Source organism: Colius striatus, chromosome 12, assembly GCF_028858725.1.
Source record: "Colius striatus isolate bColStr4 chromosome 12, bColStr4.1.hap1, whole genome shotgun sequence".
Lineage (NCBI taxonomy): Eukaryota > Metazoa > Chordata > Aves > Coliiformes > Coliidae > Colius > Colius striatus.
The window spans coordinates 5,502,862-5,526,595 of NC_084770.1; the positions used below are offsets into that span (position 1 = coordinate 5,502,862).

At 63.2% G+C, this 23,734-nt stretch overlaps 1 protein-coding gene across 2 annotated transcripts; it reads left to right on the top strand.

The window, feature by feature from the left end:
• Positions 1-21,252: 21,252 nt before the first annotated feature.
• Positions 21,253-23,437, top strand: POLR2H (RNA polymerase II, I and III subunit H). Of its 2 annotated transcripts, XM_062005800.1 has the most exons (5): positions 21,253-21,381; positions 21,726-21,809; positions 22,537-22,630; positions 22,759-22,842; positions 22,967-23,437. In XM_062005800.1, the coding sequence occupies exons 1-5, from the start codon at positions 21,309-21,311 to the stop codon at positions 23,082-23,084; spliced, it is 453 nt and encodes a 150-aa protein (XP_061861784.1). In that variant the 5' UTR covers positions 21,253-21,308; the 3' UTR covers positions 23,085-23,437. The 2 variants fall into 2 exon arrangements, with proteins under 2 accessions (XP_061861784.1, XP_061861786.1); XM_062005802.1 differs by lacking the exons at positions 22,537-22,630; positions 22,759-22,842 and having other exon boundaries at positions 22,967-23,064.
• The last annotated feature ends 297 nt before the right edge of the window (positions 23,438-23,734 follow it).

Sequence of the window (23,734 nt, forward strand, 5' to 3'; positions counted from 1 at the left end):
ACTGTGAAACTCCATCTCATGCTCTCAGAGATGCTCATCTTTTTCCACCCCTCACCATCCCTTTCCTCAAATCAAGCTGGAACCACCTCAGTGCACAAAAGACAAGCGGGGAGCAGCTGGGACTTGCTGCCCATCCCACTGCCAGTAGCTCCCCACACCTCCGGGGCTTCAAAGATTGGGGGTCCTCTGCTCTCCCCTGGCAGAGTCCTGGGCAGGAGTGTTCCAACAGCCACCAGCATCACCCCTGAATCACCAGCCTTGCTCCTCCTTGCCTCAAAAGGGCAGCTGCTGAGTCAGGTGCGGGCATCAAGGTAACACCCTAGGGGCTGCTGTCCCTGGGAGTCCCCATGCTCTCAGCCCAGGGAAGATTTCTTCCTGGTAGCTGATGGGGACCTGGGGTTGCTCGTGCTCGGGAGGGTGTCAGGACCTGACACCCCCTTGGCTGCAGTGCACCTCGCTTGCAGGGCTGCTTTGCCAGAGGAGTAGAGACACAAGCGGGAGCTCCCTGAAGTGTGAGTGCTCCCCTGTGCTCCCCCTATGCTCGCTTGTTCCTCTCCCCTCTTCCCCAGGCTGACCCAGCAGGTGCTGGTTTTCCCCTTTCTTTGAAATTCAGCCTACCCTTGAATTTCTCATTAACCCTGTCCACTTCCCAAGGGAAGGGTAAACAAGGCCAGGAGGGTGGCTGGCAGCAGGCCCTGCGCCGGGGAACAGGATCCTGCTGTCCCACTGTCCCTCCTGCGTGGATGCACAAGGGGTGCTGCCCCGCTTCACTGGGGTCTCCCAGCCCTGCCTACCCTGTCTTGTTCCCCATCCTGGCTGCTGCCCAGCCCCTGCCATAGTAGAACCTCAAACAGCAGTGCTGGGCAGCCTTACCGCTTCTCCTGGGTCAGGCAAAGCAACCTGACTTTGGGGGACCTTCAAGAGCAGGTGGCCAAATAGATGTCAGAGCCTGTTTTGGGCTTCCTAACCCCTTCAGCTCCACGGGCTGGAAGCGCTGTGGGGCTCATGGGCTGCCCCACCACGCTCTCCTAACCCTGGTACTATGAGATTTGGAGTCTCACCAGCCCCTGTGCATTCCCAGCCATCCCCACCTCAACTCTCCATCCAGGCCTAGCTTTGGTTTGGGCCAGGGATCTCATTTTAAACAGCAAACGCACAAGAAGTCCCTTCTCCCAGCCTTTTCTGTGACTGCCGTGCACGGGGCAGGATGCAGCATCCCTGTGGCTCTCCTCCCAGCCTCAGCCCCCCCACACTGCCTCCTTGCACCCAGGGCTGCACCCAGCAGCTCTTCACGTGCTGTACCTGCCACCTTCCCTTGTATCGCGGGGGTAGAGGGGGAAAGCTGCCTCCCGAGGTGCAAGGAGAGCAGCGGTGCAGAGCAGCAGCGAGCTGAGGGAAATCCAGGCCAGTGTGTGTTTGTAAAAATATTTTCTAACAGAAAGACTTTTTTTTTCAATTAAATTATTTAAGGAATTTTACAGAGGTCTGCAGTGCCTGCATGGTTCTTGGGGGACTCTGCGTGGCAGGGAGACCTGCACGGGGTGGGAGCGGGTGTGTTTGGCCATTTGTGCGTGTAAAAGCGGGTCATGGCAATGAGCACCCTGGCAATGAGCAGGAGGGATGTGGCCCCGAATGGGTGCGAGCCCAGCCTGAGCCTCCCCGAGATTCTCCCCACCACCTCTCAGGGCAGCCGGGGGGGCAGGAGCTTGGGGGGACTGAGGAGAGCAGGTGATGCTGCCCGAGGAGCCGCCAGCCCTTAGGTGCCGTTGCGGGGGTGTCCTGGGGCAGTGAGGATGGGGAAAGCTCGAGGTAGCCCTGGGAGGGAGTATGGTGGCCAGGCTGGGGCGGGGGGAAGGCAAACCCTGCCTGCACCCTGCGCTTCCCCCCCTCCCAGCCCATGCAAAAGAGTCTTTTGTGCTGCTGGGTTTTTTCCCCCCTTTTAATTCCTAACCAGGAGATTAAGAGAAGACAAAGGCTACGATTGTTCCCGCTCTGCAGAGAGCTGGAAAGTTCGGAGAGAGAGGACTGTCCCTTTCCAGACAGACCCAGAGGAGGGGGACGAATGCCCCAGGTGGAGGGGCCGGGAGGGGGAACACGCTGGAAGCGGAGGTGGGAGGTCCCGGGGGCACGGCTGGGCGAAGGCACACGGCGAGATGGGGTGGCGGGGGCTGGGAGGGGGGTCGGGGGTCTGGCGGGAGGCTCTCCGCAGCAGCGGAGGAGGAGGAAGAAGGCTGGGGATGATGTTGCTGGCCGGCTCGCCGGCTGCTTGGCATTTTCCCTGCTAACTCTTGGCTGACACCTCGGCGATTTGGCAGGGAACGGATCCCGCAGCCCCGTCAGCCGCCTGGGGCCGGCACAGCTGGAAGGGATCTCGGCACGGTTCGGCACGGCCGCGACCCGGCAGGCCGACCCGGGGCACGGGGACACGGGCACCCCCATGACCTCCCCGGCGCCTCTGCCCCGCTGCCGCCCCGCGCCCAGGGCTGAGCCGCATCCCGCACCCGCACCCGCACCCGCACCCGTGCCCGGCCGGGGAGCGGGCGGCCGCCGGCCCGGCGGGTCGTTGCTTCGGGGCCGGGAGGGGCTGTCCCCGCAGAGCGAGGGACGGGACCCGGCGGGTTTTCCCATGCTCGCAGAGAGCCGTGAGACACCCACGAACACCCCGGCGCTGCTCCTTCTGTTTCCCGTTAAGATTATTTACTGGTGATGTTTCAGAGCGTGCCCAGACTCTGTTCCCATGCCAGGACCCCGCGCGCCTTTTTCCCAGAGAGGGGGGTTATTATTAAAGGGGAAAAAAAGAGAGAGATAAATTGTTTTAATCATTTTCTTCCCACTCCTTCCTTCCAGTCTCCTTTGGTAGCTAGTGGGAGGCTTGCACATGGTGCCTGTCCTCCCCGCCGCTGCCAGGCAGGGCTGAGTGTCCCCACACAGGGACCATGGGGGACGAGAGCCTCTCAAGTGCTGCCCAGGAGCTGCCTGCCAGCTCGGGATGCTCCCAAAAAGGGAATCCGGGGGCTGGGGGGCTGCCTCGGGGAGCAGGAGGCAGCTCTCCCCCGGATGCCTGGGAGCTGACATCTTCTTTGGCAGCCCTCAAAGCCATCGCACCCGCATCAATCACCCCGCGCCTGCCTGCCATGTTCGAGGAGCACAGCCCAGCCCGACGCTGGGCCAGGAGGCGAGAAGCGGCTTTGGGCTATTCAACAAGACAAGTGGCTTGACGTGATGTGCTGTTGGGGAGAGGCTGGAAATGCCTCCTTTGGAAATGGGGGCAGCAGAGGGGCTGCTACAAGATGCCCCTGTTATATTGCCTCGCCCGTGTTTCACTGACCATCACCCCCGGGGACTGGTCCACACAGACCACTCCTGCAACGGGTACCGCTGCCCATGCCCTGTGCTGCTGCCCACCCAGCCCCTCCTGCCACCCAAACCTGGCCTCTCCTAGAGCAGCACTGGGGGAAAACGGGGAGACCCCTTCCCCCCTGCGCTGCTCCCCTCCACAGCCACAGCTCAGTCAGCTGCTGACCCCCGTTACTGCCTCCGCTCCCGCTTTGATCTCCCTCGAAGCTGTGCCCGGTATCAGCGCCGGGGGCCAGGGGCCTCCCCGGGTGTCAGACAGGTTCAGCCACACATTTCTGGCTAATGAGAAATTTCCTCTCCCCGGTGCTTGGACGGGTTTTTTTTAGCTTCAGTATCGCTACCCCACCTCTGCCGAGGCCGGCTGAGTCACAGCAGCCGTGGGCCACCTCCCGGCACACGCACTTCACCCGCCAGCCCGGTGCTCGTCAGACCCTTGGCAGCACCCCCTCCACACCTCTTTGCCTGGGCACGGTGTGACCAGGAGCCCGGCAAAACCCAAACTCCAGTGACCCATCCCTGTGCAAGAGCCAGACGCTGGAACACAGGAGCTGCCCTGAGGCTGCTGAGGTCGAGGAGGGGGTGGGCACAGCGCAGGGTAGGGGGTCTGGGTGCTGCACCCCTCTGTGCCCCAGCTGCCCCTGTCTATGCTCAGGGGAACCGCAGCTCCGGGCAGATGGGGAAGTTCAAAGGGAAAGGGAAAAGCAGCAGGCCCTGCTCAGCGTGAGGGTTTGGGCTCAGCTCCCCATGTGCTCCCCGCAGCCTGCAGTCACTTTGTGCCATTAAAGGGTTTCCTCCCTCTGAACTTGCTAATGAGCCCATGTGGGAAGTGACAGGGGCTGAGGGCCCCCAAACTAGGACAGTGGAGGAGGTGAGCACAAACTCCCACCATGGAATATGGGGAGTCACCCACTGTTACAGAAAGTATAAAACCTCAACGTTTTCTTCCCAGCAGATTTGTAACACCACCACTCAACCTACTCGCCTACTGGGCCCTGCCCGCTCTTGGGGAGCCCCACTAACCCCCAGCACACCTCCACAACCCCAGCAGCCCCATGCTGGTGCCCTGAGCGATGGATGCACCATGTCACTACCCTCCAGGGCAGCTCAGCCTCTGCCACCTCTCTCGGTGCAGGTTTCCCCCTTCTGCTGTCCCCATCGTCACCCAGGCAGGGAGCCAGGGCTGCACCCCGGGAGAAGGAAGCTGAAACCATGACCCATCCCAGGGGCCATGACTCACGTTGTGCTGGGTGGCTTGTGCTGGAAAGCACCTTCCAGCCCTGGCCCCATCCTTGGCCCTAGCCCCGGCCCCAAGCCCCAGCCCTGTCCTGCAGTGCCACCGCACAGGAGCCACTGGCAGAGGGGAGGGAGGTGAAAAGCTCCTGTGTTTCCATCCACAGCTGAGCCTTGCAGGAAGGGGACTGGGAGGATGAGCCAGGCACGGGGCGGGAGCACCGAGGTGTTTGAGCCAGAGTCATCAGCCCTGTGCAAACAAAGCCCCGGTGCTGCACAGGGATGGGCGAGAGCCCCAGCTCTGGGGCTCATGGGGACAAGGACTCAGGTGATAGATCCACAGCACAGCACGTCTGGGCCTGTCTCTGCAAGCCTGATGGTCCCAGCCCACGTCCCCATGACCCTCGGGCCCAGGCACCAGGGGCACGGGCTCCCCTTCCCACGCTGCCGGAGGGTGGGCGATGGGTGATGGACGAGGCCCGGCTCAGCCTCCGCACCGAGATAATCCCGTCCCCAGGAGCTGCGCCGGCCCAGCGCCCGCGTTTATCTCACGCCAGGGCTGACGTCATCCTCCGAGACCCCGGCCAAGGGGGCCTCGCTGCTTCTCCCGGCTTTTCCCAGGGATGGGGGGCTTTGGGCCCCTTGCCCCAGGCTGTGAGCAGGTGGATTTATGGCCGCAGCCGTGCTCTGGCATCCAGGGGACAGCAGAGGCAGCGGGGCCTTTATGGCTTTAATACACCTTTCTGACAGTGCAGTTTAAATGGCCTCGTAAACCCCCCCTCCCCATCGCCCACCCCCAGCAGAAGGCAGTGGTTTATTAGGGCTGTAATTCTTCTCCTGGCATTTCATCAGTGTCCTTTTAATCTGCACTCAGGGGTTTTTTTCCTGCTTAATACCAGCAGCTGTAAATGCTGTTTGGGATGGTCTTGTGCAGAGACCCTCTGGTGTGGGGGGAACTGGGCGCTAGGGCAGGGATGTGATGGAGGGGGGAGAGATGGTGCCCACCAAGGGGTCACACCAATGAGGAACAACCAAATCTCACTGCTCTGAGTACACTCTTCCTCCGAGCAGCGGGCTCAGGCAGGGCGCAGCCAGGGTGCGAGGAAAGCCTTCCCAGGGAAGCTCGGGCTGGTGGCGGAGCAGGCCAGGAGCTAATCCTCTGTGCCAGGCTTTCCACCCTCATCTCCTGACGTGCAGCTGCTCGTGCCAGGGCTCTCCCGGTGGGCAGATGAGCCGGTGTGGCGGCGCGGCCAATCCGCCGTGCCTGCCGCCCGATGCTGCGGCTCGCACTGACACTGGCAGGCAGCTTCCAGCCAATTACAGCGGGGTGAAGCTCATTTTAATTGCATGGAGCAACTGGGATTACGCAGACTTTATCTCCTAATTCCCTCTTTATCTCTTAACTTCACACTTGCCACTCGCATCGAAGGCAGGACGGCTTGTGCTGGCATTTGCAATTTCTGAAGCGACCTTTCTCCACATGCCACCCCCTTGGCTGGCCCCAAAATGTCCCCAAGTGCTCCAAAAATGACCCAAAATGCCAGCAGTGGGCAAACCTCCATGTCCCATGGAGCTGGGATGAGCTGCTGGTGTAGCCCCCAGGACGTCCCTGCAGGACTGGGGAGGATCAAGCCCACCTCCCAGGGGATGGCAGCCATTGCACCAGCTGCTTCAGGAGCAGAGCTCACTCTCGAGCTGGTGTCTCCAGCAAAGGCCACATGTCACCTGGAGGCAAGGGTTGTCCAGGGGCAGCTGGGATGGACACAGTTTGGGGAAAGGGCTTTTCCCCTCAAGTCCACGATCCCCCAGGCAGCTTGACAGGGGCTCAGCACCACTGCTGAGGCAGCTGTGGGACTCAGGGGGTCCCTGCAAGGGAGGGACAGGGCATTTGCCCCCCCTAAAATGCACTCTGGAGACAGTGAACATCTCAGCCAGCTCCTTGGGGACTCTTGAGGACCCTTCATCTGTCCTGTGCACTTAACCAGGACGAACAGGGCTGTGGGGTTCTGGGGGCTTGTCAGTGGAGCCAAAAGGTTTTCTGTCATCTCTCTGGGTACACCTATAGCACCCATGGGTGCTCGCCTCCCCTTGCCAAGGGCTGTCCTTCCCCGCAGAGGCACAGTGCTTTGCCCTTCCCACCCTTTTCCACTCCCTTGAGACATCCCTGGGTGCTCAGGGCAGGGTGGCTTGGGGCATCCAGCAACACCTACTTCTACGTGCAGACGTGCCCACCCCGACCCAGAACGAGCTCTTGAGATAAGGAGATAGCCAGCGGCTGCCCTGGCCAGGGGCACTTGGCGGGGCCTCCTCGCTAACAGCCCGGCAGGCAGCTGGGCCCCTGTCCCTGCCACCAGACCTCCCTGTCGGTTTGTTCTCCCCTGGCATCACAGAGAGCCGGGTGCTGGGCTCACCCATGCTGTAGGTGGGTAAACTGAGGCAGCAGGGCATGGGTCAGGTGCCTGGCTTAGCAAGCTCTGCATCAGCAAGGCCGGGTGCTAATTAGCTTCCATTAGCACACGCTAATTAATCTAATTCCGATGACCCACAATTCCGGAGCGTGAGAGCTGCTCCTCACCCTCTGCCATCGCCGTGCCCGGCTCTGCCCGTGCCATGGCTGGTGGCGGCAGGGAGGGAACAGGCTGCATTGCCACGGATGCCAGCGCCGGTGCCACCCTCCGGCTGCACGCTGCTGGCCTCTCCTGCCCCACCATCGCCAGCACAGCAAACAGCCAGGCCTGGCACATCAGGCACTTGGGGTGCCAGGAGAACCACGCTGAACCTGTGAGCTCTCACTGCAGGGGAGGCCCAAGCAACCACCCCTTAGGCTTGCTCCTCCCCGAGCACTGTGTGAGGGGGGCCAGGGCAGTCGGGGGGCGGCAGGGGGCTTTGGCGCGGGGGCTACGGCAGTGAAAGGGTGTCTCTTAATCCGGCGGCAGCTGCGGGCCCAGGCTTGCTTGTTCAAGGGATATGGCAGCTTGGTCAACAATCCCCCGGCCCGTTTCGGGGGGGGATTAGCAGCCCCCTGGGGAGGGAAGGGGCCCACATGAATATTGGGCGGGTGGGAACGTGGCCCCGTGGAAACAAAGGCAGCTGGGGAGGCAGTGGGGAGTGGGTACCCACCATCCTGGGGTGGCCCTGAGGTGAGTGGTGGGGTTTAAGGACCGTCCCTGTCCCCATCCCACTCTCACACCCCACGGTGGTGACAGGAGGGAGCTCTGGTTATCATCACACACTGCCCCAGCACGATAACCCCTGGCAGCCCCCGGCCGCCCCCTTGACCCCCTATCTGTCCCCAAGTCCTACCACCTTGAGTCCCAGAAGGAGGTGGCAAGGGAAGAGCTTCCAGCAAACAAGGGCACATGTGTAACTCATCCTTGTTTACCACAGAGCAACCAGCTGGGGGGAAATTTGGGCTGAAGGAAGCCCTAGAATGTAAGGTCTGCTCAGCCAGAAGGGGAGTTGGGCTGTCTAGGGACAGTGAGGGGAGCCTCTGCAACAGCTCCTGTGCAGAGGCAGCCCGAGCCCTACAAACCACCCCTGGTTTGGAAACTAGGAGGCCCCAGGTCCTGTCCAAGCGGTGAGTAGAATCTGGTGGGAGAGGATGTTTGTCTTGATGGCATCACATCCCATGTTGCCTGCATGCTCAGCACCTTTCCATCCCCTTTGTAACCAACTGTGCCCCATGCTGGGTCCTGGCATGAGGACCCTCCAGCCTGCCTTTGTTCAATATTTGGGGTTACTAGTGTGCAAGGTCTCAGGAAGCAGCCCCACAGCTCTCAGTGCTCGCTATGTAGCTCAGTGCCGAGGCCCAGGGCCTTGTCTGCTCTGGGCTTAACTCTCCAGTGAGAAGAAACCCTCTCTGAGGCAGCTCCCTTGGGGGCTGAGGGTGTCCCCAGGTTGGGTGCAGATCCCTTGGGACCACAAAAGCAGGATAGATGGGGGTATGCACTCAGGAAGTGTTGGTGGTGCTCAGAGAGTGAGCGCCCTGGGGGGCACGTGTTGAGTGGGTGCATCCACACATGTATCTGGGTGCTCCCGTGGGCTCCCCCAGGACCCCCTCACCCCCTTCTCTGCTGTTGCTGAGCAGGGGCCACTTTTCTGCTCCGTTAGCCATGGCTGTGCTGGCACATAATGACATGGTAATTGTGAGCAGAGGTCCGGCCACACGCACAGCCCCGCTCACCATCCACACCCGGGTTAGCCACAGCCCGGGGGGTCCCACCATCCGCTCGCCTCACCCACCGGGGACCCCCACATCTGCCTCATCCGGGCTCTGCCCCAGAAGCAAGCCGTGGGGGGAAGCCCCCCAGCAGGCTGCAGTCACCTCCTCGCCTGGGAGCTGGGAAACCTGTCCTTCCCCGTGGTGTTTACACGGGTAAGAGGGGTCCTCCGCCGCTGCACATCGCATTTTCTGCTTGGTCACTTCCATCTGTGTCCCCGCATAATGATTTTTTCTGCTACATTAATTTAACACACTGCGGCGAGCCGAGGCGCTGGGACCCCGGGCTGCTTAATTGTGTCAAAGGAAAGGCTCCCCGCTCCCTCTTTCATCAGTGGCCGGGGCTGCTGCTGGGTGGGTGTCCCCGCAGGGGGGTGGGAAGGGCTCTGGGATGGCCGTGGGGTCTGGAGGTGGGTGGCAGTGGAGGAGCGTGATGTGTCGCAGGTGTTGGTGTGAGCTCCTCCAGCCTGAGGCGGGCAGTGGGTCTCAGCTCAGGGCATCCTTTGTGGGGTCCTGGGGAGAGCCTTACAGAGAGCCTGGCCCCATGGGGCATCCCACCTCATCCCTGTGGATGCTGCAGCAGGATGGCAGCGGCACATCCCGGTGGTGCCTGACATGTTGCCCGGCGCCATCCGGCCCCACACCCTGGGACAGTGGGAGCCGAAGGGTTAAGTGCCGTGTTTGTGTTGGCTGAATGCGGCTGGAGCCGAACAAGGCCCCCACAAACGGAGGTGAAGGGCTGCCCAGACGGGATGTGACAGCCCGATTTCAGGCCTGTCAGCCCCGGCATGGTGGGCATTGAGCGGGGACATTCCTGCCCACCGCTCCCTGCTCCCCTGGCTCCCGCGCCGGAGCTGCCCACAAAGGCCATGGGCAGCCCCTGCCCGCCTCGCCCCACCATCTGGAGTGCCATGGGGCATCTATGGGGCACTGCCAGGCCTGGGGCCAGGCTCCATGCCCAGGCCTGCGGTGCTCTGGGAGCCCATGGCTGGAGGGGACTGCCAGGAGCCCCCCTCGCCCTCCCCCGCCAGCGGCCTCGCCGTAAGTGGCCTCCGGTATTTGCAAACATTGTGGCGAGGGGCTGGGAAGGTCTCGGCCCACCCCAGCAGGAGCCTTTGTGCCGAGAGGACCCCCAGGGACTCATTTCCATCCCGCCCGGGCGCTCACCCGCTCCTTTCAGCGTTGGAGCGTCTCGCTCACAGCTCAGCTGGTGTGCCACAGCCTGGCAAAAACGGTGCCAAGTGCGCAGCCGTGCCCTCGCCCCGTCTGGGGTCACACCTGCACCATCAGCACTCCATGCCAGTCTGTGTGCCTCTCTCCCACGGGATAGCTGCTGAGCTGAGCTTTCCTGGGCCCTGCAAAACCCACCAAGGGTTCCCATGTCTGTTCATGCTCAGAGGTGTGCACACCCACCCTGGCTTCAACTGCCCTTGCACACCCACACACACCAACTGCAGCCATGCCCTCGGGCTCCCCAAATGCCCCAACCTCAGCTAAGCGACGTGCCCAGGGCTGACAGGCAGCCTGGCACAGCCAGTGCCCACAGCACAGGGATGCCCAGTGGCTCTGGGCTCCCCACGGCTCCCAGCAGCCTCCCCGAGTACCCAGTGGTGGGGTCACCCCGTCCCCTCTGCGTTTTGGGAGGCCACCGCAGGCACATCCCCGCGCAGTCGCCAGGAGCCGGCCCGGTGCGGCACGGCTGGCACTCAGGCACTGCCCGTTAGCTACCAGCAGTGCTTTATGGCCCTGCTCAACGCTCCCAGATCAATGCCGAGCCGAGATTTATTTGCTTTGGGAGCTGCTGTAAAGGTGGATTAACCCATCTGCGCCTTGGAAACTGCTCTGCCTCGCTGCCAGGTGCAGGGTGGAGGGGACGGGCAGGGGACAGGGCGCCCGTCCCTTGCCACGCCGGGCAGCGCTCGGGGAAGCCGGGGCTGCTCTTTTCTCGTGCTTTTTGTGGCTCGTAAATCTCCTCGGGGGCCCCCGGCGGTGACCTCTTCCTGGGCACAGCCACTAAGCCCTTTGTAATGGGATTTTGTGGCAGAACCGGCAAATTAGGGGCGAAGTGAATGTGTTAAGCTGCTGGTTTCTTTCTGGCGGGTTCCCCCTCCCCGGCCCACGCCGGCCAGAGCCCAAACAAAGGCAAGGAGCTCCGCTTTTATCTCTGGCTCTTAGAAGTTGGAGCTGTACAGGGCTGGATCCTCCCCAGAAACGGGCAGGCTGGGACAGGGATAGGGATGGGGACAGGGACAGGCAGAGCCCGGGGCTGCCAGAAAGGAGCATGGGAGGATCCAGTTGCAAACACGTTTACTGCCGTGTTGACTGTGGCAGCAAATTTGGGGCAAAAGGGCCCATCACTAGGACAGGGAGGGAAATGTGGCACCAAGGAGTCCCGCTGGCACTGGACCCCTCAGCACCCAAGCCAGGGCACAGCACTGGGAAGGCATCTAGGATGGTGTAAGGGCTGGAGCTGCCCTGGCATGGGGAGGGTCCCAGGGACATGCTGGGGGGGATACAGTGGGAGGACCAGCCTCTGCTTCAGAGTCGTTATTATTCCAGTGCGAAGACTTCATCGACACGGGCAAATATGAGCCAGGAATATAATTTCTTCACATCAGTGGTGGGCTCAGCTGGTGTGCCCCCATCCCACCCCGTGTCTCCTAAACGCCAGGAAACCCTTTTCCAGCCCCTCCCCTGGGGAGGGGGGGCACGGGGTGCTGGCTGCCCCTCAGCATTGAAGAACAGGCAGCCTACTGCCTAGGGCTTCTCCCTCAGGCACAGCCAGACCCCTCCAGAGGTCTCCTTTCAGGGGTTCTCCACCAGCCCCTGACCTTGGGGTGAGGATTGACCCTCTGGGAACAGCTTCACAGCCCTGGGTGGCTCTCAGCCTCCATAGGCAGGAGAGAAACACCCCAGGTCTGGGCAGGGAGGATGCTGCTTTAGCACCCCAAACCCCCCAGCTGCAGGCAGGGGTTGACGTGCCGGCCCATGGCCCTGGAAAGGGCCTGATTTATCACTGTCTCCTGAAGGATGCCAGTGAGGGAGCGGCCGGCGCAGGGAGCGCAGCTGCCGGAGCAGATCAGTGCCTGATTAATGTTGGGCAACTTGTTACATTGTCAGATAATTATCCTCAAACTGGATGACTTTTCTGCTAAGTGGCAGCGCTTAATTGCGTTTTTAATTACAGCGCCATTCCCGCAGCCCCTCACGCGCCAGGCAGGGGCCAAGGCAGCCGGCCAGCAGCGGGGAACAGGCCTGGGACCCCTTGCAGAGGGCATGGCGGGGGCATCCTGAGCACCCCCTGCACGGTGTGGGCACTCAGCTGCGGTGTCCCCAAGCCATGAGTGCCGCGGGCAGCAAGGTTTCGGGGTGACCCTTGATGGTGATGAAGGCAGCAGGAAAAGTGGGGCAAAGCAGGATGCTCCCCCTTGCCCACTGCAGGGCTTCGATGGCTCAGCATGCCCCCCAGTCTCTGGCCCCATCCGGCTGGGGCAGCCCGGGGTCTGGCTTCCCCTCTCAGGCAGCCCCGGGTCACGGGTCAATGCATTTAACATTCCTCTGCGCTCTTAAACTCCCGAGGGCAGCTGGAGGGGGGCAGCGGCTGCGTGGGGAGCACCCACCAGCACCCCGGGCGGCAGAGGGACTCTGTGTGTGTGTGTGTGTGTGTGTGTGTGTGTGTGTGTGTGTGTGTGTGCAAGTGTATATGTGCACACTGCCATGTCTGCTAGTGTGAACACTGCCTGTTCATATACGTGTGCAGGGGTGTGCAGAGGTGCACGTGTGTGCAAACACAGAGGTATGAGCCTGTCTGTGCCTGCACAGGTTGAGGGGTGTGTGTCTGTGTGTGGGATGTCAGTGCTGCACACGTGCAGGGGGGTGTATATGTGACTGTCTGTGTGAACAAAGGTGTGGGGATACCATCATGCACCCCCCCAGTGTGCTCTGGCATCAGCGGTGGCTGCAGCAGCTCTCAGCTGTGCCCCCTGGCCCCAGCGGTGCCCGACCTCCCAGGGAGCCTCCCCTGGGTGACCCCGTGGGGTCCAGCACTGTGTGTGGGGTGGCAGCAGGAGCAGGACCCGCGGGGCTCCAGGTGCAGGAGGCACCTGCAGGTCACAGCAGCCCTTCCCTGCACTGCCCAAGGGGCACAGCCTGGAGGCCCTGGCACTGCTGGAGTACCAGACCCCACAGGGTTCCTCTGTACCCTCCAGGGCCTTGGGGCAGCTGGGGCTGTTCCTGCTGGGGTTCAGGGGGCTGCAGCTGGGGAGCCCCCACACTGCAGCCCTTCCCTGAGCCGGATGCTGGGCAGTGCCGGGAGGAAATCCAGGCGTTCTCGGGCAGCTGACTGCAGCCCCCACCTCAGCCACGGCCTCTGGCCCGAAATTTCCTGGCGTGGCCATCACAGCAGTGTTACCCTGGGCTTTACCTTCGCTGCTGAGGAGAGGGTAAGCTGGCAGGAAACATAGCTTTCCCTCTGCCCCCTGGGGCTGAGGGGATGGAGTGGATCAAGCCCCCCTCACCACAGTGCAAAGGAAGAAATGTGGATTTTGATGGGGAAGGAGCCAGTCCTTCGATGCTCGGCTGTGCCCCTCACCCACACAGAGTGCATGGATTGGGGCAAACACTGGGGTATGGGGGAGAATAAGCCCCCCTGAGCACATCCTGACTCCTAACAGCCCCCTTGCCAGTCCCTCTTATCTTTATGGCAGCCGGATGGGGTCTCACCAAAGAGAGGCTGAAATTTCAAGGAAAAAATGTAAATAAAGGTCCCTGTCCCGCCTGTCCCCCTTATCTCAGGAATCCGGAGCTCGTGGGCCCCTTCTCCCCGCCGTATTTCATCCCAGCCATCGGCGCTGGCCGCCGACCAAAGCAGCAGCGCTGGGGATGGAGAGAGGCTGTGCCTCGGAGCCCGCCGGGCTGGGGCCCGCCTGCCCCCGCAGTGCCAGGAGCCAGGGGGTGGGAAGGGGGCTTGGTTCTTGGGACCTCCCCACTTGCCACCCAGCCACGGGGACAACAGGATGGGGGTACTTTTGGGTCCCCATCGCCCACCTGGTGTCCCTGAGCCGTGGGGTGGGGGCTCAGCTGCTTCCCCTGGCTGCTCAGAGATCAGCTGCTAATGATGTGTCTCAACCTGCTCACAAAAAGCGTAAATTATTCAGCTCCTCATCAGGGCAATTAAATTAACCCATCATCACGGGCCATGAATATTTCAGGGGTGCAGGGGTCAGGGAGCTGTGGGGGGAGCAGCAGGGCTGGGGCTGAGCCCCATCCTGGGAGGTGGAGCAAGTGTGTATGTTCTCAGCCCTCTGAGAGACAGAGTGAGCAGGAAGGAGAGGTTGGGGGGTCTTTGGACGGGTGCCCGGTACTCTGGGTCCCCTGTGGTCTGGGTTCTCAGCCTCACCATCACCCTGTCTGCCCCGGTTACTTCCACCAGCTGCTGATGGAGGCCTGGTGCCAGCAGCCCCTGTGCAGCCCACCCGTGCCCCGCTCCTGGAGAGCCCCCAGCACCCCACATTGCCCCACTTTTTTGGGGGCAGGATGCAGGGGGTTGGTGGCACTGCAAGTGACTGCTTCCACCCCAGGGACCTCAGATTCCCCCCCTGCCCTCGCCTTGCCCTGGGCTGTGCCAGCCCCTGCCCACTGCCCTCCCCGAGGCCCGCGGCTCCTCCGTCAGGATTTCTCTTTCCTTTCTTCCTCGCGCTGAACAATTAATAATTTATCCCATAATAAAAGAGGAAACGGTTAACGAGATGAAAACAAGCCAGAAACATCTGCTGGGGCTGCTTTCATCGCCTCCCCGGGCCGCCTGCGCAGGAAGCGGTGGTGGGAGGGGGCCGGGGGCGCCGGGGGGGCTGCAGCAGCAGGACGCTGTTACCCACACCCGGCCTTCCTCACCGCAGCCCCCTCCTCCTCAGGGACCCCCAGGCTACCCTGGCCTGGTGTCCCCTCCCCACTGCACTGCCACAGCCTGGCTGAGACCCACTGGGATCCGGTCACAAATGGGACGGAGGGTCCTATTATGGAGGTGTCACCCCAAAACAGGCATCTGGTGCTGCCCAATTCCCCCAGAGATGTGCCTGGCTGCTGGAGGGGGACAGGGCTGTCCCCTTCTTCCTCTCTGTCCCCTCTGTCCCCAGCCCCCATACCCAGATGTTGTTCATTACTGGTGATATGATCTCCAGTGAGCTGGACTGCCCCAAGACCTGATGCTATCGGGATGGCAATGCAACCCCAAATCCTCCTGGGGTGCCAGGGTGGAGGTTTGGGGAGTGGGCATGGCATCCCACCAGCAAAGAGGGCTGCTGGACTGCCCTCCACAATGTGATGCTTTGCTCAGATTTATGAGGCCTCAGGAGAAAGCTTATTTGGGGACTACTTGTTTTGGCAGCAGCAGCCTCGTGGCTCACAGGGGACACAGCCAGGATGCAGGTGGGGACATGGGGTGCTGGGGAAGTGGAGGACAGGGAGAGAGGACACTGGGAGCGCTGAAGGGACAGGCAGGGAAATGGAAGGGGGAGGCAGCAACACCTGGAGGCTGCTGACATACGGCCAAGACCCTGAGTGGAGGGAAGAGTCTGCCCTGACCAGCCCTGCCACTTGACCAGCAGCAGGGGCCACAGGGACCCCATGGAGGCACCCTGGCCTGGCAGGGGAGTGGGTTTGGGCACAGAGGAGACACCTGCCTCTGCTTCCAATTTAGCTGATCCTCACCTCTCCTTAATCTGTTGTCTTCCAAAACTCGGAGCCTTGCAAAATCCCCCACTCTGATCCCAGCCCTCGCTCTGGCTCCAGTGGGTTCTGTTGGCAGCTCTGGCAGTGGCATGGCGGGCAGCTGCCCAACGCTGCCCATGCCCAGTGTGGAGCCCCAGGCCACCACTGAGGGAACAGGCTGCCAGCCCTGGCTACAGCAGCCCTCAGGGCCATCCTGGGGCTCAGTGCCACTAACAGCCATCGCAGGGACAGGCAGGCGAGATGACAGCTGGGGGAGATGGCCTTTCCACCCCCTGGGGCTGTGGTGGAAAAAGTGATGTCAGCCTCACCCAGCAGGAACTTGATCACCATCAGCTCAGCCCCTCAGCCTAATGACTCCCATCCCAGAATCAGCTGCTCACCCTGGACTGGTCAACCAGCCACCACAGCTGAACCTTGCAGGCTGGCAGGCTGGGGTGGTCATTTGGCTACCCAGGATGAAGCTTGCCAGGTGACTATTGATGGTTGATGAGAGCTTCAGCCACACTGACCAGCCTGAGGTGGTCAGTCAGAAAGGCCCAAGTGGGATGGCCAAAATGACCGTCCCAGGGTACCACCTGGTGACAGTCACCCAGGGTGGCTAAAGGATGACCCCAGGGGTGGTTGCCCAGCAAAACTCCTCCATGGTAGCCTAATGACTACCCCAGGTGGTCTCTTAGTGAGGCTTGGCCAGGGTGGCCAAACAACCACCCTGGCATGCTCAGGTGGGGAGGCCAAACAACCACCACAGAGTGGTCACCTGACAGCTCAGTCAGGGTGGCTGTGCTCAGCGGGGCTCAGATGGGGTTCCCAAAAAAATCACCCAGGGGTGGTCACCTGGTGAGGCTTGGCTGGGGTGGCTCCATGCAGAGAACAGCCAGCTGGTGACACTGGTGACGGCCCATGTGCCAGGCAGGGACTGTGGTTGGGGTTTATTTCCCCAGATGCTCATTTTTATCTCCTGGGACTCAGCTTGGGGGGAAGGGGTTAATCCCTGCTTCCCCTGAGATCCCAGCGCCCCACCACTCCTTGATCCCCTCTGTCTTCTTCCTCAACAGACAGGGCTGGCTGGTCCCTGCAGGGGCCAGTAGTGGATAGTGATGGGGAAGCTGTTGAGACATGGTGACAACCCCCTAGTCACCCCCATGCTGGCGACCCTCCCCCAGCCATGGCACCACCATCATCCCCTCATTCCCAGCCTGGTAATTGCTGCCCTAGTGACAGACAAGCTCTTTAACAGCTTCATCTTGACTTTGTCTCTTCCTGCTCAACCCCCAGCCCAAGCAGGGACTGACTCAGTGGGGTGCAGGGATGGACACCTCGAGGCCAGGCCGCTGCACCTCATGGGGGCACTCACGGAGCTGGTGGGAGAGCACACGTGTGTGCAACACACTCTGGTGGGCACCACTGCCCTGGGCAGCCCGCACGGCCTTGGCTCCCCAGCATCAGGGTGCACAGGGGGGATCCCTGGGCATGGGGACAGTGCCACCCTGTCCCTCTCAGTGATGCCACCAGCGCGGGTGCCCACAGGTGCCGGCCGTTTCCCAGCCTCCAGGCCTCACCCTGCCCTTGTTTGCTCCCATAACGGCGGCAGCGCCTCGGCTCCTTTGTGCCAGCAGATAACAGGGGCGGCCGCCGCCTCTGAAGCACCGGCCGGCAGCCCGGGCACCCCAAAGCGGGCAGCGGGCAGGAGTTCCAGCAGCGCTGCAAGCTAGGGGTGGGAGCAAGGGGCACAGGCAGGGTGGCATGCAGGGGCATGGCAGCAGGCAAGGGGTATGTGTGGTGGTACAGACAGGGTTGCAGCAGTGGGTATGGGCATGGGTCCAGGCGGGTTTCCAGACCCACTGCTCCTCTGCATTTACCCTCAGGTCCATTTTGCAGTGCTGGAATTTGTCCCCAGTACCCCCTCACCAGTGCAGTGCCCAAAACCCCATCCCTGTGCCCAGCAAAGGCATCTGGAGGCAGCCCACCCGGCGATGGCTGGCGGCAGGTCCTCAAAGGCCGCCCGCAGAGGGAGACCTGGCCGCCTCTCAAAGGAAAGGAGCGGAGGCTGTGAGTTTATTGGTAGGAGATAAGAGCCAAGTGGTTAATGGAGGGAGGGCTGCACCCCCACTCTGGGCAGCCTGGCACCGTGGGCACCAGAGCGGCCAGGCTATGCCACACGAGGGGTACAGGCACCAGAGTGGCCACAGTGGGGAAGGCAGACCCCCCCAGTGAGCCCCCCCTGTGCTGAGAGATTTTAGGGATCCCCCAAGGTGAGGGGCAGAGACGGTGCCCACTGTGCCCTGCTCTGGAGGCATTGGCTGGGTATCTCTCCCCACTGGGGTATGCCTGCCCTGGCTGCACCGATTCATAGAGACCGCAGGGACCACAGCACAACCAGATGGGAGCCCAGGCTCAGCTTTTGGGGGGCTCTTCACCCCAGAGACTCATGGCCTGGGTGCCCCCCAACAATCCAGCATGGGTGTTGCAGGCAGCAGGCATGGGGAGACCCTAGGGTAAGGCTGGTCCCACCGGCACAGGGGCAGCACCTGGCGCCGGATCTGGGGGAGGTTTGTTTAATCCCAGATAAGGAGGTGACGCCAGGCACCTGGCTGGCAAACAGGCACTCCCGAGGCAACGGCACCAGAGGCAGTGCCAACCCACTCCGGCCACCTACACCAGGACTGTGCTTGCCCCTACAGCACGGGACTGGCATTAAGCAGACACATGGGTCTCTCTGGTTACCCACTCACATGTGTCACAGCACAGCACAGCATGGTACAGCGTGGCACAGGGTCAGCGAGGCAGCAGGCACATGGGCACAGCCAGGGCAGATGGGGATGTAGTGCAGGGGAAAGCATGGTGCCCCATCCTCTGCCAACCCCAGACAGATTCACACCAGGGCCAGACACCCCCTGGATGATCCTGCCCCATAGGCTGCCTGAGCTTGCAGTTGAGGTGGCGGCTTGGCACTGTGGCCATGTCACAGAGCCAGTGTCCAGCATTTTGGGGCCATGCCAGGCTGCCACCCCAGCCCCATGGCTTCTGGGGGGCAGCTGGAAACCTTTCCCTCCCCTCCCCAACCAGCTGGCCTTGCAGGTGGCTGTGTGCCCAGGACCCCCGCACGGGGCCGTGCCCACCCGCACCCGGGGTCGGGGCTCAGCTGTGCCCCGGTCCCGCAAGGGCAGGGAGACAGACGGCAGTGCCGGCTGGCGGGGGCTGCGGGCAGCAGCATCCCGGGGGCTGCCTGGCCGACTGGCGAGCACGGGCCCCAGCTGCCTGCCCGCCCGCACCCCCTGTGCCAGCTCTCAGCGGGGGCAGCCAAGGACAAACGGGTGGGATAAGCCTTTGATGTCAGTCAGCTGTGGCACTGAGAGCGTCCAAGGGGGAGGCACAGGCGTGCCAGGCCCCCCTCCAGCCTGAATCACATTGAGTTCCCTGGGGTTACTACTGAGCATGGAGGGGCTGGCACACTGGCCCCTCCCCAAGAAACAGCCCTGGGTCCCGTGCCACCCTTCCCCAGATGTCTGGTCCGTGCCTAGTGGGTCACATCCCACTAAGATGTCATCCTAGGGATGCTGGAGGGGGCAACTGGCCAGACTGGTGAGTCTGGCCGGGGTCGGAGTCCCCCACGCAGCACGGCCCCGGGGGTGCTCTGCCAATGCTCGGTGTGCTGCTGCCACCCGCTGGCAATGCGCACAGCCCCGGGCCCCCCGCAGCCCAGCCCCGCAACGGGAAGGGGCACTGCGGGGTGCGGGCTGTCAGGGAGATCAGGGGTTGTCCACACCTCACCCTCTGCACCGCGCGGGGTGCCAGGGCATGGGCTCCGCACTCAGGCATGGAGGTTTGTGCCTGCCTTCCAAAGCCCGGGTGGGCAGCGTGGGGAGGGGACGCGGGTCTGGGGAGGGGGGGTCATCCGCCCAGACGATCATTAGAAGGAGCTGCGGTTACGTCGCAGCGCATTAAGGCTGTCCCCGCTGAGTGCCACCGCGGCGGGGTGACCCCGTCGTGAACCGCCCGCACATCCCCTCAAGGGCCCCCCGGCACAGCACGACCCCCGCACGCCAGCGCCCCCGCTGCGTGTCATGCGCTGGCACTGTGTCACGGGGGGGGTCATGCCGTGGAGAGGTCACACCTGGGTGGCTCTGGGTACCACAGACATCTCGTGACGGGCAGGAGCACCTCGGCTCCGAGTGCCGCCGAGCCCCCGGAGCTGTGGGGCTCCCAGGGACAGCGTGGGCTGTGTCACCGCGCTGCCACCTCCCTGCGGGCACTGAGGCCACCCACTGGGACCCACGTCCCATAGAGATCCGCCGGCACAGCACCGCGGGCCCCAGCGAGCTGCTGGCATGTGCCACACACATAGCGTGGTGCCACCCGCCTTCCCCTGCTCCGTCCCCTACATTTGCCCTGTACTCCGTGCCCATCTCCGTGTCGCGTCCGGGCGGACACCCCGTGCCCAACGGGGCCCAGGGTCTTCGCTGCCCCATCTCACCCGAGCCAGGGAAGAATCAGTTAATGCAGACTGGCGGTGGCATTTGGGGGCTGGGGGGGGCTCAAGGATGAACTCTCGACCCCGCGCCGGCGGCTCCCGAGCAGATGCCAGGCGAGCGAGCGCCCCGTGGCCCCCCGACGTGCGAGACCGCCCCGCGCTCCCTCATGGTTCATCGGCAGGACACGGGTGACGGTCGTCACCTGTCCCGTCCCTCCCCTGCGTGTGTGGCGTGGGAGGAGGAAGGAGCTGGCGGGGGCTGAAGCCCCCGGGCCCCGTCGCTGGCTGAGTCTGCGCAGCTCACGGCACCGATGCCCAGCCGGGAGGCTCGGGGAAAGCCGCTCTACGCCTCGAGACGAGGGCGAGAGGGAGTGGGGACTACGGGACACGCGGGTTGCGACGTCTCCATGGGGCAGCTCGGACCTCCCCACGCGTGGGTCGCTGGCCGGGGCCCGTTCGTTGCCGCGGGCGACGTCGTGGCGTGCGCGGCTCCGCGCGGTGCCATCCGCGGCCTCGCAGCTCCCTCTGCCGGTACTGGCCGGCCGGGCAGGCCCCCTCCCCACCCCTCCGGAACTGTCCCCCGAGGGGTCCAACCCCTTTATCCCCCCCCTCCCACCGCCACCACGACAGGCTCTGCGGGATCCTCCGGGGACAGCCACGCCGGGGACGCTGGCGGGCCCTCAACACGGTGTGCTTTCCCTCTGCAGCGCAACCGCCCCGGCAATGCAGCACCCCTGGCAATGCACCGCCACCCCACTGCTGTGCACCCCCATTGCTGTGCACCCCACTGCTGTGCACCCCCACTGCTGTGCACCCCGCTGCAGTGCACCCCCGCTGCAGTGACCTCCCCACTGCTGTGCACCCCCACTGCTGTGCACCCCCGCTGCAGTGACCTCCCCACTGCTGTGCACCCCTGCTGCAGTGCACTCCCCCGGCAATGCACCTCCCACTGCTATGCACCCCCTCTGCAGTGCACCCCCGCTGCAGTGACCCCCACACTGCTGTGCACCCCCACTGCTGTGTACCCCCGCTGCAGTGCACTCCCCCGGCAATGCACTTCCCACTGCTGTGCACCCCCTCTGCAGTGCACCCCCGCTGCAGTGACCCCCACACCGCGATGCCCAGCGCGGCGGGAGGGGAAGGGAGGGCCGTCTCGGGACCGGCGGGCGCTAGGACCGCGCGGAGCCCTGCGGCGGGCGGCAGCAGCGCGCAGGCGCGGGGATCGCCCCGCCCACCCGAGAGGCCACTTCCGGGCCGCGGAGGCGCGCGGCTGGCCGGCGGAAGCGGCGCGGCGCCGGCGCCATGGCCGGGATCCTGTTCGAGGACATCTTCGACGTGAAGGACATCGACCCCGAGGGGAAGAAGTTCGACCGTGGTGAGTCCCGAGGGCGCCGCCTTCCCGCCGCCCCCCGTCACCCGTCCGTGCCCCTCCCGCCAGCGCTGGCCCCCGTGCCCCGGCCCGGCGCCATCGCCTGGCACCCGCCCCGCTCCCTCAGCCTCTCCGCGGCGCCCGGGACGCTCCAGCCCTCCCCCTGCCGCGCTCCCCGCGCACGCCTCGCTCAGCGCCCCGGCTCCGGCACGCAGCTCCGAACCCCGGCCGCCGCTTCGCCTCCAGTTGCCTGGGCTGGGAACACGAACTCCCCGGCCCCGGGACCCTGCTCCCACCTAGGCCCTGGCGAGCTTCCCTGCACTTGTCGCTGACACTGCTGCTCTCCCCAGTGTCCCGCCTGCACTGTGAGAGCGAGTCCTTCAAGATGGACCTCATCCTGGACGTGAACATCCAGATCTACCCCGTGGACCTCGGTAAGCCAGCAGGCTGCCAGGCCTGAGCCACTGCCAGCTTGGGTGAGTGAGGTTAGAGAGGTGCCTAGTGGTGCTGGGTGGAGGGAGACTGTGGTTGCTGTCGACAAGGGATGTGCAGTCTCAGACTTGCTCAGGCCCTGGTGCTGTCCTTGGGTCACAGGAGGCACTGGGCACTCTCTGTGCTGGGGCTGAACTGAGTTCTGTTTCTCCCCACTCTGTATTTGCTTGTGCTTATCTCTGGCTGGAGATGCTGGCTAAGGAAACTGCCTCAGCTGGTGGCCACCAAGCTTTAAGGGAGACCTTTTGAAATAAGCTTCCGTAGCTAAATATGCTAAACATGTGGAAAAGGGTATCTTGCCCTCAAGGAAATGTAAAGGGGCTGGATCTGGTGCTGCAGGGTCTTGTGTACCTTCCCAGCATCCAGCCAAGCTCTCTAGGACTCTCCCCATGCATCTCCTGCTGTGTCTCAGGAAAACACCAGAAGTGGTGTCATGGTGGCTCTGGTCTCCCTTTGTGGCAGTGACTAGTGTCTGTAGGGAATGGGGAGACAGAGGAGCCACTGTGACCTCCTGTTTCCCCCCATCCCCTTGAAGGCCTGAAGGCAGGAATGGGGTTTGTGCCAAACCCACTGGGACCGCTCCTTACTCCCACCCCAAGATCTGCTGTGGCAGCTGCTGCTCTGGCAGTTCCCTCCCCCTTCTCAGTGCCCCTCTGACCTCTCCTGCAGGGGACAAATTCCGCCTGGTCATCGCCAGCACCTTGTACGAGGACGGCACGCTGGATGATGGCGAGTACAACCCCACAGACGACAGGCCCTCCAGGTACCGGGACCCATGGGGCAGGGGCTGAGGGAGAAGTTCAAGTGCCTGTGGGGTACCTCCTCCCAAAGGACACTCAGCTGGGGAACCCCCGGGTTTGGCTTTTCTCTGAGTTCCCCGTCCTGTTCCAGGGCAGACCAGTTTGAGTACGTGATGTATGGCAAGGTGTACCGGATCGAGGGGGATGAGACCTCCACGGAGGCAGCCACGCGCCTGTGAGTGCCTGTGGGCGGGCTGGGGGGCACTGCTGCCCTGGTTTGGTGTGGGGTAGGCCCCAAGCTTACAGCCCAGGGCTCCTGGGGGCTGCTCTGGCTCACTGCCCCTCTGCTCCCGCCCCAGCTCTGCCTACGTGTCCTACGGGGGACTGCTCATGCGGCTGCAGGGGGATGCAAACAACCTGCATGGCTTTGAAGTGGACTCTCGAGTTTACCTGCTGATGAAGAAGTTGGCCTTCTAGGACACCTCCCACCTCCACGGGCTGCCCCAGAGACCTCCTGGACAGCAAACACCAGCCCTCTGACCCCGAATCCTGTCCCAGCACCCACGCTGGGGGAGGAAGGGCCAGTCTCCCTTTCTCATCCTGGCCTCTCCTGACTCCTGCTGGGACCCACAGCCCCCTCTCATGAGGAGAGGTGCCCAATGACTGACTAGAGACCATGCTGGGTGCTCTGTGGTCCTGCCTGCCCGGACATCAGAAGTGGGTACAGCCCTGGCTCTGTGGTAGGATGGCTACCTGTCAGCCCCGGGACTGGGTGCTGCTCCCAGAACCAGGCTGGCCTTGTTCTTTATTAAACTGAGATGTGTTTTCTAGGTCTGTCTCTGCTGGCTGGGAGTCGAGGCTGGTGGGGAGCGGGTACCCCTGCGCAGGGCAAAGGATGGGCAGCCCAGACCTGCCCCGGACTCTGTCACCTCCCCTGGCAGGGATTGTGCTGGGGCTGGGCAGGGACAGGTGGGTGAGGGATGGGAGCTGCTGTCCTGCTGCCTGACAGAGCCCTTGGGTCCTGCAGAGCTGTCAGTGGCCGCGGGAGGGAGCTGTTTCCCGAGGGGCTGCCTCGCACAGCGGCCTCCCACAGCAGGGTGGGGGGTGGGGAAAGGAGGACACAGCCC